General features: G+C 42.0%; 1 protein-coding gene across 1 annotated transcript; it reads left to right on the top strand.

Moving 5' to 3' along the window:
• Positions 1-4,097: 4,097 nt before the first annotated feature.
• Positions 4,098-9,789, top strand: LOC148714717 (coiled-coil protein). The gene is made up of 5 exons (XM_088716020.2): positions 4,098-4,517; positions 4,939-5,060; positions 6,689-6,780; positions 9,043-9,129; positions 9,478-9,789. The coding sequence occupies exons 1-5, from the start codon at positions 4,159-4,161 to the stop codon at positions 9,580-9,582; spliced, it is 765 nt and encodes a 254-aa protein (XP_088572146.1). The 5' UTR covers positions 4,098-4,158; the 3' UTR covers positions 9,583-9,789.
• The last annotated feature ends 6,079 nt before the right edge of the window (positions 9,790-15,868 follow it).

Genomic DNA, 15,868 nt, shown 5'->3' with positions numbered 1-15,868 from the left:
TTCATGCACCTTCGGGCCTCCTCTAACTCCCTTTTTATCATCATCAATTGGCCCTCTCTCCACCTGCTTTCCCCATAGCCATGCTCCCCACGGTGGATAGCATAGCTACTAGCTTCATCACTCTTCCTCTCTTTCATAACTCTTGGGCCCTCTAACCTTTTGTTTCTCCTTATGTCCTCCCTTATGTTTTGCCTAGGGCCATCATCATCATCACTTAGTTCCTCATACCTCCCCCGGTATGACCTAAACATAGCTCCATGAGTCCTCCTATACTCCTTTTCTTTTTCTCTTTTTCTCCCCCAACTCTCTATCTTGTCTTCTCTTCTTTTTACTTATATTTTCCTCTCTTCTTTCTCCCTTCTTCTCTCTTCTTTTCTTCTTTCTTCTCTCATCCTCATGAACTCATTTTTCTTCCCTTTTTCTTCCCAATCCCTTAGATTCATTCTAATTTTGGCTAGGGTCTCATTTGCCCTCTTCAAACAAGCCTCACTCTCCTTCATGATGTTTACCATGTTAACCCAATTCTTTCACTCTAACCCTCCGGACTCCATAAAAAAAATTTTGTTCTCCAAATCACCTCTTCTAACCTCCTTTGTTCATCACCCAAGGGATGAACTGACCCTCCTCTTTTTAAAAATTTTAAAATGAACACCACTCAATCTTCTCCAATTACAACAAAGATTACAATAAGTAAAACTCTCTCTTTCTTCCAAGAGAGACATTTTGAAACTCTATTTGCTCCCTACCCGATGTAGTTGGAAAAGGGCATGAGGTACTACCACTAGCCTCCCTCTTGTGTCATCCTTAATGTACCCTACACCGAATAGTTAGGTCAAATAGTACCGGGTACTACCATTAGCCTCCCCATTGGCACCATCCCTATGATAAGCAAGGTAGAAATCAATCCGTCCCCTTTCACAAGAAAATATTCACACACCCTTTGCATGTAAAGAAGTTCAAAGTGCTGAAATTTAAGTATTACTTGCAAGTAAAGTAACTTCTAGTTTACCCCCCACACTCACAATAAAAATTCTAAGTACAAGAAGTAGTAGGAATTTAAAGCTCACTTCTAAGCATGTAAAAATTTAATGCTCCTTAACCCAAATCTGAATCTGATTTTTTTTTTGGGTTCAAAGGCGTTACCTCTTTGGAGAGACCTTTCCTCGGAAGTCTCTCAATGAAAGTACCATTGTTGGAGGGCGGCTTTCGGCCCCAAGTCGCCACACCAAGCCTAGCTCCTTTTGCTCCTTGCGGATGCCTTAGAATTGTAGGGAGATAGGCCGAACGGGTAACGCCGGGTGCTATGCACTCCTTAGGATGGTCACGGATACAAGTCAAGGGGGCGGGCCTACTGGTTGCAGCTTGGCCCATCCCTTAGCTTGTTGGAAGTGATGGACGCACTCCTTTGGATGGCCATGGGAATCAAGACAAGGGATGGGTCTACTGGTTGTAGCTTGACTCGACCCTTGGCTTGAAGAGAAACAATCACTCACAAGAAGATATATAGAGAAAAGCTTAAGGATTGATTCTATTCCCGAAATGAAGCTACAAGCAAAATATCTAGAGGAAACTATGATAGATTTCCCTTAGCCTAAGTCTTGGACAAACCCCAAGACCGAATACAATAGAGACTAAGTCTCTCCCAAGCTCTCAAGGCTGAAAATACAACATACAAGATAGGATAAGATAGGATGCAAAAGATGCCCTTTTGGATCCTATTTATAGCTTCCCACGTGTGCCTCCAAAGGGCCAAGGCGTGGCCACCCTTAGCATGAAGAGGGATGGCTGCCTTGGTCATCAAAACCAAGTATAGGCCAACTGCAGGCGGCCTAGTGCTGGACGCACGTCCCAGGCGGCCGAGGCATATGTCCCGGGTGGACAGGGTGCGCGGCCTGGGCGCCGCGTGCGCAGTCAGGCGCCACACGGGCGCGTACGGGCATGGGCGGGCGTTGCGCGCGCAGTCCGGTCGCAGGCGGGCGCAGGACTGCGGCGAGGTTCGCTGGGTCGAACCTCGCCCGGGTGTGCTGGGTCGCACGCGGCGGGCGGGCGCGCGCAGGCGGCGTGCACAGGCCGGCGGTCGCGCCCGTGGACGGCTGTGCACGGACGGGCGCGCGGGCGTGCTGGCGGGCTGGCTGGCGTACGGCACTATAGCAAGCGTGGTTGGACAGGCCGAATCTCGCCTAGCGCACTGTAGCTAGTGAGGTTCTTTGGCCTGAACCTCGCCAGGCCTGTCTCTTGTCCTGGGTGCGCCTGACACTGTAGCTGGCGAGGTTCTTCATCCAGAACCCCGCCGAAAGCACTGTAGCTTGCAAGGTTGGCTTGGCCAAGCCAGGCCTTGCGGTGGCCATGGGCGCGTGCTGTCTTGGTGTGCAATCACCGTGGGTGCCTGGCACGGATGTCAAGCATGTGGGGTCACGGTCTTGCTGATGATGCGCCCTCTCTAGGCCAACCTTGCCATGGCCAACTTCCACCCATGTCAAGTATGCGGGGCCATGGTCTTGCCTTTGATGCTCCTCTTGGTTGCTCTTGCCGTGGTCGGCCTCCCCCCATATCAAGTATCCTTCCTTGGCCTCTTTGTGCCCCCGTGTCTCCTTTGGTCGAAGGCATGGCTTTGGCCGTGCGGGTTTGGCCGGCCGTGGCGTTGCTCGGCCAAGGTGATGAGGGTGTGCGTGGGTGCGCCGAGGCCGAGTACGGGCATCGTTGGGGTTGCTTCTCTTCATAGCCTCCGAGGTCATGGAGGGCTTTCCTCCATGCTAGGTGTCCTTCATTGGCCTCCTCATGCTCGAAAATAATAGGATGACGGTGCGGCGGGCTCAGGTCCTCAACAGCACGGCCACGTAGAAGGGCGTGGGCACACACATGGGGGCGGCTGTTGGTGAGTTCGAACCCGTTGAGAGGTCATATCATGCGTTTGGCGAGATCGGCTAGACGGGTGTCGAGGATAGCTCGGCTCCCCGGGTTCCAATGTGTGCTCGGTGGAGCTCCTCAAGCTCGAGGGTCAGGGTGTACTACTGAAGTGGGCGCCCCGAGCTTGGTCGGAGCGGGTCGGCAAATATTAGAGATGCCCCGAACTTGGTCGGGCAAGTCGGCAAATATCCAAGGCCAATGGAGCTTTTAGCGGAGTCCGAGGCCGAGCTGATTCTGGGCCAGATCAGAATTCAACCGGTCGGCGTTGGCGTTTATTGGGCCAAAACTGGGCGGCCTTTTTGTTGTGGGCTGGACGATCCATTTCGCCCCCCATCATGAAGGATCTAGCCGGTGAACAATGTAATATGTATGTTGCGCCCATCCTTATTCATTTCATACCTTAAAAGGGATGGATAAAATCATATATAGATATAAAAGATTTTAATTATCGTGCAATATAATTTCAATTACTAGTGCCAATTTTTGCTAATAAAGAAAAATTATATACATGAATTAGATCTTAGGCTTGTCCACCAAAGCACTTTGAGCTACCATATGTGCAAGCAATTCTCCATCAAGTAAACTAGTAATGCAAATGGCGATGATTGGGTATTCAGATTAAACTCGCACCTTGATTTAAACCATGGTTCTCAATCTTTCTAGATTGAAACCTAGATTTTGCTTGAAACGCAGTCTCAGCCTTTTGTTTGGTTATAGAATACCCGATCGGGTTGTATCTTTCGCACGGACGACATCAACTATCAGATCGTATCCTGTGTAGATCTCAAAACACTCCTATCTTCCTTCCTCTCTCTCCGTCTTTATAGGTTTTGAAGAGGCTATTGTGCAATCTGACGGTGCAAAGAGGGTAAATCATTCATTCGTGCAAAAAATACAACCCAAACCCATTGAATACAATCCGCCATTGTCCTGTCCATTTGGCTAGGGTGCAATTTCTCCAAACTCAAACTGATCTCGTTCTGAGAACCGATTCCCGGACTAATCCACCCATGAATTAAGGAGGACGCGTGCTGACCGCTGCTTGAAAGGAGACGTATCAACGTTCGACGGTGCACGGTAAAAGCCTTGCTCCCCAAGATATTAATGTTATTATTTTATTTTATCTGCTTGTGTCGAACCTGGGACGCTTGGACCGCGTGGCTTTTTATACAGCGCGCGGCGTTTTCGAGCCGTTTCAAGAACCAGAAGGAAATTGGAAGCGGGGGGCGAGAAACAGGGTTAACAAGCGCGATGAGCTTCTTGGCCGGGAGGTTGGCAGCAACCGAGGGCGCTTATTTCCTTCAAGAATCTAAGCACGCCGTCGGACGCCTCGCCCAGAAACACCCCCCGCCCACGCCTTCCTCGTCCTCCGCCGCCGTCGCCGCCGCGGCACCCAAGAACGAGGAGGCTGCCGATGTTCTCCCGGAGATCCTCCGCCACTCCATCCCCATCAAGGGGGCGGCGGCCGAGGCCGATCCCTCCCTCTCCACCGCCTCCAAATGGCTCCTCCAGCATTCCTCTTCTCATTCTCCTTACTCCGCTTCCCCGGATGCTCTCAACCCTCTCCGCGCTTACGCTTCTATCCCTCAGGCCACCTTGGGCCCCAAAAGGTCTCGGTCTCCTATCTTATTTTTGTCAAGTTTTAGGCTTATATATGTATGGTGATGATGATATAAAGCTTTGCTTAGTAGATCGCACAGATTCTTGGCATTCATCTCAGGAATTCGTCTACCTTAATTTACCCTTCTCTCTCTCTCTCTCTCTCTCTCTCTCTCTCTCTCTAGAAAAGATCAGTTTTCCTAGTTCTCTGCTTTCATTGGAGTACTTCTTGTTTAGCTTTCACTGGAAACAGGATAGTTCTGGAATCAATACACTACAGTCGATCCTTTTTGTATGATATTTATTGCCTTACATTAAGAGACATATAATTTTTATATAAAAAAAAATCTGCTCGGTTGCTTAAATTAATTTACTGTTCGGAAGACATGGTAGTTAAGAGAGTGATTTTTTTGTTAATGATTGTATACTCAGATGGCAGCTGCCCAATGAGCACCCCGAATTTTCAGCATCTACAGCAAACGAGCTACGGCGTGATAGGTACCCACCTATGGACCCTGAGAAGTTGAAAGCTGTGGTAGCAGGGTATTCGCAAAGTAAGTTACTTCTGTTTCCTGTCTTTAATATCTGAACTTTCACGATTTTCCAAGCTATTAGGCTCTTATGTAGGTTTAACTTTTGAGTACATTAGTACAAATTGGAAAAAAGGAGTTAGTAAGTTTGCGATAATTTTTACAAGACTTTTAGAACCAGAAATAATGATGAGAATTAATCTGTTTTAAAAGAAATTCTAGTAAATTACTTGGAGAGTCCAATTGTACTAACACTCATATTCTGTAAAATAGTTAAGGATTAAAAAATCTTTAGGACCTGCATGATTTAGCAGTGGTAGAATTGTTGATCCCATTACTCAAGCCCCACATATGGATAATAAGGCCCTGCATAAGGCAATAAAATAGATAGGTTTTGAGTGCAAGGATAGGTGTGAAGAATTTCTTCACAGAAAATCCTAAACATTTATTATTAGATGTTAAAATCTTATGCAAAAACTCAAAAACTTAGAAGACTAAGACATATGAGCATCATTAGTTATTTTATGCACTTTCGTAAGTCCAAAAACCTCTTTCCCATCTACAAGACCTAACAGACTTGGTCCCCTTCACAAGGATCAAAGGTTAAGCCCTAAAAACTTTCTTTTACATTACTGAATGATAAACCATACAGTGTCAAACTGTTCAGAAATTCTTCATAGAGATCAACATAAAAGTGGAAGAAGATATAGATTTATGTTATATAACATAGGTGGCTACAAATATGATTATCTTGATTTGGAAAATATGATGTTCTATAACATGTGCGCTACTTAGAAACCACAAAATTAGCTCATCTTAGGTATACATGGCATCAAAGTGATGATTACAACAGATAGAAAATAGTACCAACTCAAAGAGAGCACTCATTCTGCCTCCATTAGTCACGCAGTCTGTTAGACTGATTCACTGTCATCAGTGGACTGAATTTAATTGTGTTGAATATTTCAAAGATAGGGTGTAGATTAGATGAAAATGGAAAAGAGAGACAAGAAATAGGATAGACAGAAAATAATATCTTGATTATAAAAAAAATGATGTCAGACAAAGATGTCCATTCTCTAATGTTAAACAATCCACATGATGATTACGCCCCTTGAGCCACCAAAGTATTGATATTGTAAGTTTCAATATATGCATCAAAAGAAATGTAATTTATGGCATGATCCATCATAAATCCTGACTTTAACGACATTCATGAACTAGTTTTGATGTTGAAATTTCATCCAATACTGAGAATTCTGACCACACAATTTGCTTAATTCTCAAGGGAAAAGTTCATAGTTCATCAAAAATTCATAAGAATCTTAGGTTAATGTTGCCAAAACTAAATGAGTACAGATAATTAAAAAAATGTTAATTACTTAGAGCTTTCCAGAATTTTCAGGAAAAAGGGGTCATAGTTTCTTTTTACAAATGTTGCCAAATTTGGTAAATAATTTTCATAAAAGGATGGAGAATAGTTGGAGAATTTTTCATGAAAGTATCAGTTTGTCACTAGGGTCGCAACTAGAGCATATATACGTAAGCTCAGTACTTTTAAATTGGCATTCAACTCCAAGTTGTTGTGGATATTTTTGTTTAATGTATGGTTCAGCGGGAGACTCATAGTAATTCAATGTCTGTTCATGTAGTTGGGAAGGCATTTGCTGTTTCTACAGTGATAGTCTTTGGTGGTGCAACAGTTGTATTTCTACTCACAGCTAATAAGCTACAGCTGCATAGCGTAAGTCAATAACAATTTCTGTTGACTCCAAATTGTTTATCGTATGAGGATTTCTATCACTAAATAGAAATAGACATTTTTTTGCTAACAAATCCAACATTTAATAAGCTCTGGTTCTTATCTTTCTTGGAGCTACACATGCATGTTAATGCATCATTCTAAGTTTGTTGGTCCAGAAAATAGAAAATGCAGTTCTCTGTTTATACGATCAATGATTTGGATATAGTTCATTGGAAAATAGAAATACTTCAATGGAGCTTTTGAAACTTAAAGCAATCTTCTGTGCCACAAACTTCAAAATAAAATATATATTTTCACCAACAACGGCTAAACTTTAGCTTGGTAATCTATAATTTAGTCATGTCCAATTTTAGCAATTGTGACAAAGAAGATAGCTAGAAGGAAACTACATATCTTCTCTTTGAATCAGAAGTATTGCCTATAAATTCCTTTTTGCATCAATAGTTCTTGGTTTACATAACTCCTGTAGAAATCTTGCTCATTATATTTGTTAATTTTTTGACCCCCCCCCCCCCCCCAAAATAAAAAAAAATAAAATAAAGGTTTGTGTCATCATTATCGTCAAACTCTGTATAATCACATTTACTTCAAATGACAAACCACTATCATAGACTCAGTAGCTTGATATTTATCTTGTCCCGAAGAAGCACATTAACATCTGTGACTCCTGTTATCCTTCAGAATATATAGTTCTTTTTTTCATTGCTTTTGAGGCAGCATGCCTTGCTACCTACAGGCTCTGAATTTTAAAGCCTAAAGGGATTGATGCATGCCAATAACAATGGCGAACATCCATTAATGTTTTGACAACCATGCCATGCATTATATTTGATTGCCCCTTGTTTGTATTGACATTACACTGCTTCCTGGATAAATGTTACCATACTTCGGGAAGAATTTTTAGCTACCACTGAATGAATCAGTAGATGCCCTTTTGCCTATCTGCTTTCTAAATCTTTTAGATATATTTTTTTTCTCAAGAAAGTAGTTGCACTTGATGTTGTGTACATACATACTTGATCTCAATCTTTCTGATTCTTGCAGGCATTCTACCTGCTACTTGCTGCTAAACCTTTGTCTTGTGTGGCATCAGTAGTGTTAACAATTTGTTGCGATAATATCCCCATTTGCCAATCATATTTTCTCGCTGATGGCATAATAAGATGCACATCTCATGGAAGGAATGATCAAAATCTCAATAGAGCCCTAATTTTACCTCATCTTTAACATCTGCAGTTTGCTACTAGCAATGATTGAGCATATTAAGTCTACAATGCCAGATGATGCTTCCGCATAATGGAGCAATTTGTAAAGGAAATAATCACATTAATCTTTTCACACTTTGTCCAAAGCTTTCACACAAATCCCTTCCTGACAGCTGGAAGACTTCATCTCTATAATTAATGGCTGCACCGCAAACCTCTAAGGTTTGCGCCTCATTGTGTTCTTCCAGCACTCTAAAGGACTTCTTTTGGCATGTACATGCGTTTCTGTTTTATCTCTGGGATTTACCCTTACAAATGTTGCCATGCTGGATGGCGATATACTGAATTTTGTTTAGCCAATTTGTTCCTCCTGTCAGAATATTCCATATTTAACTTGACATTCGACATCTGGATATCTGCTGCAAACTTCTATTCAATTGTTGAAGATCCTAAATTTACCTTGGATGGAAACTCTTTATTCTTACTGGATCCACATCAAACTTCACATTTGACATCTTCATGCCTCCTGCAGAAACTAGACGCATAGATTGTGTAGCCACTTAGCAGGGAAACAACAATCAAATGGATAAGGGAAAAGAATCTCGATGATTTTATTTGTCTATTCTGGTCATGTCTTCGAAGACAGCAGTTTCCATTACCTACTATCTGATACTTTTAAAATGGGCTGCAATTATATATACAACTAAATGCATGTATAAAGCCCGTATGTTCTTGCATTTTCATCTGCAGCTAGACAATTTTGCTTTCTAAATCATTGTTTATTCTACCAAACCAACCATGTAATGGCAGTGGTTGGTCCTGAGTCATGATGCATCCTTTCTGTAATACAATCTCTGGACAAGAAAAGTGTAACTTCTGCATGAAATCTCATGTAAATATATGCAGAACTTATTGGTGCTGATGCCATTGAATTTTGTTAGTCTTCTTGTTATCAGAAAACAAGAACTATCTAGAATTAATTTTAATAAGTTCATGCCCCTAAAACTAGGAACTTGGCTTCTTTTTGTTTCCCCAGACTGATGACCTCAGAACTAAGGGGAGAGACCTCATCCAACCGGGTGCTGATATCATGAGGGAGCAAATGGTTCCGCTACGAAATTGGGTATGTAAAATTACCATATTTCTTGTACAAAGATCTTTCCCGGCACTGTTTGCCAAGAAGTCATGAAATACATCTCTCATTCTTCAAATTCTCTCTCTTTTAGTTATCTGTGCATTCCTTGCAATACTACGATCCTACCCTTTCAAATTGCTTCTATTGCATTTTGTCATTACGATGCTTAGCTCTTGCCATTTTTTTTCTGCCAGCTAATTAAACATTTTTATAAATTTCTTTTTTGCGATAATTGGGGCAGCACATTTGCCCAGTTAGTGTAAAAAGTTGATTTTTTTTTTCTTATGAGTTTTTGGCAATTGTAGCTAGCAAGCTAACCTTGAATGCAATTTACAGGCTGAGAACATGTCAAGAAAATGGCATATAGAAGGTGGAGAAGCTAAAGAGAAATCTCTTATCAAAGAGCTTTCTAAAACATTTGGTGCCAGGACATCTGACTGATGCGTCTTGTTATATCAGTCCAGAAAGAATATGTATGTAACCAATGCTTGCTTGTGCGTATACAATAAAATAATCCTCTAAAATCCCATATAAACTGAAACAAGTTACCTTCATCAAAATGCTGGCAGACAGGCCACGTATACACTTTGAGATGCATTTATACTTGCTCATTGTAAGAGAAGAGCAGAACAACATCTGCTGGTAAAAGTGTTTGTTCTTTCCTTTCCTAACTAACGTATGGTTGAGTGCTTGTTCGAATATTCTTGCAAGAATATCCTGCAGAAATCAGAAATAGAGGGAGAGGTGTTTTTTGGGGGAAAAAAAAAACAAGAAGAAGAATATAAAATAAAAATCCTACGTGATTTAAGCTGGCTGATTAGGTTGACAGGTCTGAGCTTGAGCAATTCTCTCTCGGTCCACACAGATTCATGTAAGATCGGGTCAAGCCCTTTCCAAACAGGCCCTAATGGATATATCCCAATCCAGGATTCAAGAGTGCATTGCTTCTCGCCGACGGTGCCGGCAACGGGCATGCATCCCTACCTTCCAAGTGCATTGTTGTGTCCTCTCTTCTTGAGACGATGTCCCTAAGAGTAGTGCCGCCCATCTGCTGTGGAACCCCAGTGAAGTCTTAGCAAAAGTCTGAGCGAGTTCACTTCTCCGCAGCTATTGGCCGGCATGATACGCTGACCTTGGTTTTATTTTAAACCAAATTATGTGAAAGACAATTCTTTTTGATGTATTGATGGTGATCAACAGGAAAGAGTGGCTGCAGGTGCGATTTTCCCTGGAGATCAAAATAGATTCATGCCGAAGACCTGTGGGATAAATTCCTTCCCAAACAAAAGTTTCACCCATAGACCTCCATAGGAGACAGCCCGATTCCACCACAAAATTCCCCTCCCCTCGCGGAGAATACGAAGGAACTTCCTCGTGTTAACCAAGGATACTGGAGTTACTGGAGCCTGGCTGTCCCTCTCAAAAACTACTTGTGGGACATGTCTATCTTTCACCACCATCATAGCATCGCGGAGTGCTAAAACTGCTGCAGTGGAAGCCGCCCTGCATATGTGGAAGAAGTTTTGAAAAAGAGCGGCACGCCTTCATGATCTGGAGCTATAAATCCTGTTGGGAAAGATTCATCAGTAGTTATCTTGATGAAATCAAAAGGTGGAAGAATCTAAGGGCTCGTTTGGTTCGCGGGAAAAGAAGTGGGAAAAATATGGTAAACGGAAAAGTAATGAGATGCCTCTTGTTTAGTTGGAGTTTTCAAAGAAGAAAGATGAGAAAGTTGTATTCTCATGGAAATATGATTCCCACATTTCATGAAAAAGTCTTTCCCATGAGAAACATGGAAAAATTACTTTCCCATAAGGCAGGAATCACTCCATCTTTATTTTTTTTCAAAAAAACCCTTTAGCATTAAAGAGGCATTAAAGATCTAATGTTTATTAAGGGTATAATAGGATGGTCAACCAAACATAAGCACTCTAAAAATCTCACTTTTCCATATTTAACCAAATATGCCAAAAGTACATTATCAGACATTCTCTTCCTAAGAATTTTCTTTTCAGGAATCATATTCTTAGAAGGAAAATTGCTTCCCACGAACCAAACAAGCCCTAAATAGATTGCTGGTGGTAACTGGCCTTCCGGATTGTATCCAAATATCCATGAGCTATAGCAAACATCCTAGCCATAACAAATTGAAGGTATGCGGACGCTGTCAAAAACCATGGAATTTCTAGCATCCCAAATAGCCTAAAGAGTATTTGCTAATGACGCATTGTGGCTCCAACCACCCTCTACCGAAACTCCGAAAGCCTGTTGAAGACAATCCTGTTGCTAGAGATGGGCACTGGGCCGGGCCGCCCACGGCCCGGCACGGCACGGCACGAAGCGGGCCGTGCCTGGCACGGCACGAAGCGGGCCGTGCCTGGCACGGCCCCTTTGAGAGGGCCGTGCTGGGCTAGAGGGTCCTGGCAAGCGGGCCGTGCCTGGCACGGCCCGCTTCGGGCCTGAGCCGGCACGGCCCGGTCTAGGCCCGCGGGCCAAGCACGGCACGGCCCGCGGGCCAGCACGCGGGCCTGGCACGGTCCGGGCCTGGGCCCGGCTCGGCCCGATAAAAATTAATGCTTCATAAATTTTTTTAATAAATTAATAAATATTGAACACTAAGAATTTATGATTTATGAATATAAAGCCACCTTAATGGTGGGGGGTTTGGCATAGACCCCTACCAGTTTATTAATTTAAATCAAAATGGTACATGAAGGGAGGTTTGGACCTTGGTCTGACCTCTAGAATACAATAAGAAACTAAGAAAGGGCCGAGGTTTGGACCTTGGTCTGACCTCCAGAATACAATAAAAATGTACAATTATAAAAAATTAAAAAATCTTACTAATCATCAGTGATTCAGTGAATCAGTATTCACTCTTCAGTCTTCAGTCTTCAGTCTTCAGTAGTGTTTGTATCATCATCATCAGAGGATGTTGTATTATGTCCACCTTTATCTTGAAGTCTTGCCTCAGCATCCAGCCAATCCTTGAAGCAGAGAAGCATCTCCACCGTTTCGCCCGTCATCCTACTTCTCTTTTCGTCAAGAACACGCCGACCTGCACTAAAAGCGGATTCCGATGCTACCGTGGACATCGGCACAGCTAAAATATCGCGTGCAATTGCAGACATAACAGGATATTGATTTCTAACACTCTTCCACCAAGATAATACATCTAGATTCTCTATTTGATTTTCATCATATGCAGAATGAAGATCATTTCGTAAATAAAATTCTAGTTCACTACTTAAAGATGAAGAAGATGAAGAGGAACTTGAAGCATGTGTGTGTCTTCTCTGTGCAATGAATGAAAAAATAGATGACGAACGAGAACTACTAGAAGGAGAAATAGAGGTTTGTATTTGTGTTCTAGATCCACGAATTTTTTCATCATATATAGCATAAATATCATAAAGAAGTTTTTTTACCTCATCTTTAGCAGATTCAGCATCTTGATTCATATTTTCAGAGTATGCATCAAGTAAAATTAGCACACCATTTAATTTAACTCTAGGATCAAATACAGCAGCTAAGTTATGCATAGGACATATCCTGTCCCAATACTCATTCCATTTAGATTCCATTAGGTCAATAATAGGCATTAAAACATCATCATATCTATGTTCTGCAAATTTTTGACTAATTATATATGCTTGTTGTAAAAATGAACATGAAGTAGGGTAATAAATACCAGAAAGAACATTGGTAGCATTATAAAAACTAAGCAAAAAATCTTCCAAAATTTTTTCTTTATTCTAATCAGTTTCAGTCAATGTAAATCCTAATCCACGATCATTAATATATGCACTTAATAAATTTTTATATGGGTATGCATCATGTATCATGCTATATGTGGAGTTCCAACGAGTAATTACATCAAGTTTAAATTTTTTAAAACGTTTACCATGATTTATGCATAATTCCTTAAATTCTTGAAGTCTTGATCTAGAAGCATGAATAAAAGAAACTGCATTTCTAATTTTTAAAATCACATCTTGAATCATGCCCATGCCAGCTTGAACAGAAAGATTTAAGATATGACATGCACATCTAATATGCAGTAAATTTCCATCTAATATGGGATGCAATGAGTCTTTTAATAATACAACAGCAGAATTATTATTAGATGCATTATCCAAAGTAATAGACATAATTTTATCATTAATATTATATGAACATGCAGTTTGATAAATTATATTTGAAATTTGTTGCCCAGAATGTGGAAAATCAAAAGCACGAAAAGCAAGAATACGTTTATTTAATTGCCAATCATTATCAATATAATGAGCAGTAATGGCAATAAAACAATTACTACCTACAGATGCTGACCAAATATCAGAAGTTAATGAAATTTTTACATTTAAAGTAGAAAGTGTTTCAATTAAATTTTGTTTCATTGCTAAAAAATTGGTCATAGCTACTCTTCTAAATGTACGCCTACTAGTTCTTTTGTAAGCAGGTTGTAGGTTTAATTGAACATATTCTTCAAAATTAAAAGATTCACATAAACTAAAAGGTAATTCATCCTTAACTATCCATTTTACAAGTGCTTTTCTTTGATTTTCATGATTATATGCAAAATTACCTACAAGTAATCCCCCTTGTATATTAAGGGTACTTTGAGTTTGAGCATGAGAATCATGCATCCTATGACTCTCTTGATGTCTTTTTAAATGCCCTGTTCCCCCACTACTACTACAACTATAAAGTTTGGCACATTTTTTACATTTAGCTTTCCAGACTCCCTCAACCATAACTCTATCAAATTCATTCCATACAGTACTAGTCCTCTTACGAGAAGAGGTTTAACCTTCACTCGGTTCACCAGTTCTAGAGGAACTAGGAACAGGGGGTTGGGGATTAGTTTCTTCTCCCTCAGAAACAGGAATGCCAAACTGACTTTCCTCAAAAGATGACATATCTATGATTAATTCAAAAAATAAAAACTAACCGCAAGGAGGAATTGAGTAGAGGGTCGGAGGGCAGAGGCAGAGCCGAGATTCCGAGCTTCCTCTTGTGCTCTCAACAGAAGCGACCTTCTCTTCTCAACAGGAACCTCCTCTTGTGTAGCACTTGAACAAACTAAAAATTAAATTGCTAGAAGAGCACTTTAGAAGAGAGAAATAATAGCAGTAGAGAAGGAGAGAATGAGAGGTTTGGTGTGGTGAGAATGAGGGAAGAATGGGCTATTTATAGAAGCCCAAAAAAATTTTTTTTCCAAAATACCCCTCAATTCAGCCGTTATTGGACTGTTGGGAGGGGTAAAAGGGTCATTTTCACGAAAATAGCCGTTGGAAACGGCTATTTTCCTCCCCCCTCTCCAGACGGGCCGTGCCTGGCACGGCCCGTCTGGAGCCGTTACGGGCCCTGCCAGGCACGGCCCGTTTGGAGACGTTGCGGGCCGTGCCTGGCACGGCCCGTTTGCGCCCGTTACGGGCCGTGCCTGGCACGGCCCGTGGCGTGCCGTGCCCGGCCCGGCCCACCAATAGAGTGGGCCTGGGGCCGGGCCGGGCTGGCCTTCCGTGCTGGACGGGCCGTGCCAGGCACGGCCCGTTTAGTTTTTGGGCCCGGGGGGCCTGGGCCGGGCCGGCCCGGCACGGCCCATTGCCCACCTCTACCTGTTGCCATCCCAAAGCACTCCATATGCCGTCAAACAAGGCAACAACAATGTTCATATCAGGCAAACTATTGTATCCACATAGGGCTCGTTTGGTTCGCGGGAAGCATTTTCCTTCCTAGGAATATGATTCCTGGAAAACAAATTCCTAGGAAGAGGATGCCTAGGAAAGTACTTTTGGCATGTTTGGTTGACCATGGAAAAGTGACAAATTTCCAAGATGCTTATGTTTGGTTGGCCATCCACTTTCCTAGGAAAGTTATATATAATTCCTATTATGCCCTTAATAAAAATTAGGTTTTTAATGTCTCTTTAATGCTTCTTTAATGCTGAAGTGACTTTTTGGGAAAAAGTAAAAATGGAGCGATTCCCGCCTCATGGGAAAGTAACTTTCCCATGTTTCTCATGGGAAAGACTTTCCCATGAAGGGCTCGTTTGGTTCGCGGGAAGCATTTTCCTTCCTAGGAATATGATTCCTGGGAAACAAATTCCTAGGAAGAGGATGCCTAGGAAAGTACTTTTGGCATGTTTAGTTGACCATGGAAAAGTAACAAATTTCCAAGGTGCTTATGTTTGGTTGGCCATCCACTTTCTAGGAAAGTTATATATAATTCCTATTATGCCCTTAATAAAAATTAAGTTTTTAATGCCTCTTTAATGCTTCTTTAATGCTGAAGGGACTTTTTGGGAAAAAGTAAAAATGGAGTGATTCCCGCCTCATGGGAAAGTAACTTTCCCATGTTTCTCATGGGAAAGACTTTCCCATGAAATGTGGGAATCACATTCCCATGGGAATACAACTTTCCCTTCTCTCTCCTTTGAAAACTCCAACCAAACAAGAGGCATCTCATTACTTTCCCGTTGACCACACTTTCCCCCCTTCTTTTCCCGCGAACCAAACGAGCCCGAAATGTGTGAATCACATTCCCATGGGAATACAACTTTTCCTTCTCTCTTCTTTGAAAACTCCAACCAAACAAGAGGCATTTCATTACTTTCCCGTTGACCACACTTTCCCCCTTCTTTTCCCGCGAACCAAACGAGTCCGAGTCCGACTATTAAAAAACAAGACGTCATACTTATATCCTAATCCACAGCCCACGGTTCCGT

This window comes from Phoenix dactylifera, chromosome 2 (genome assembly GCF_051530095.1).
Source record: "Phoenix dactylifera cultivar Ajwa chromosome 2, Ajwa_hap1_PhDact_Kaust_v1.1, whole genome shotgun sequence".
In the NCBI taxonomy this organism is placed as follows: domain Eukaryota; kingdom Viridiplantae; phylum Streptophyta; class Magnoliopsida; order Arecales; family Arecaceae; genus Phoenix; species Phoenix dactylifera.
This window is presented reverse-complemented; position numbering and strand designations above follow the sequence as displayed.

Coding starts and splice junctions, on each gene's coding strand:
- LOC148714717 (XM_088716020.2), top strand. CDS start 4,159: ATGAGCTTCTTGGCCGGGAGGTTGGCAGCAACCGAGGGCGCTTATTTC. Junction 4,518..4,938: donor GCCACCTTGGGCCCCAAAAG/GTCTCGGTCTCC, acceptor TTGTATACTCAG/ATGGCAGCTGCCCAATGAGC. Junction 9,130..9,477: donor TGGTTCCGCTACGAAATTGG/GTATGTAAAATT, acceptor TGCAATTTACAG/GCTGAGAACATGTCAAGAAA.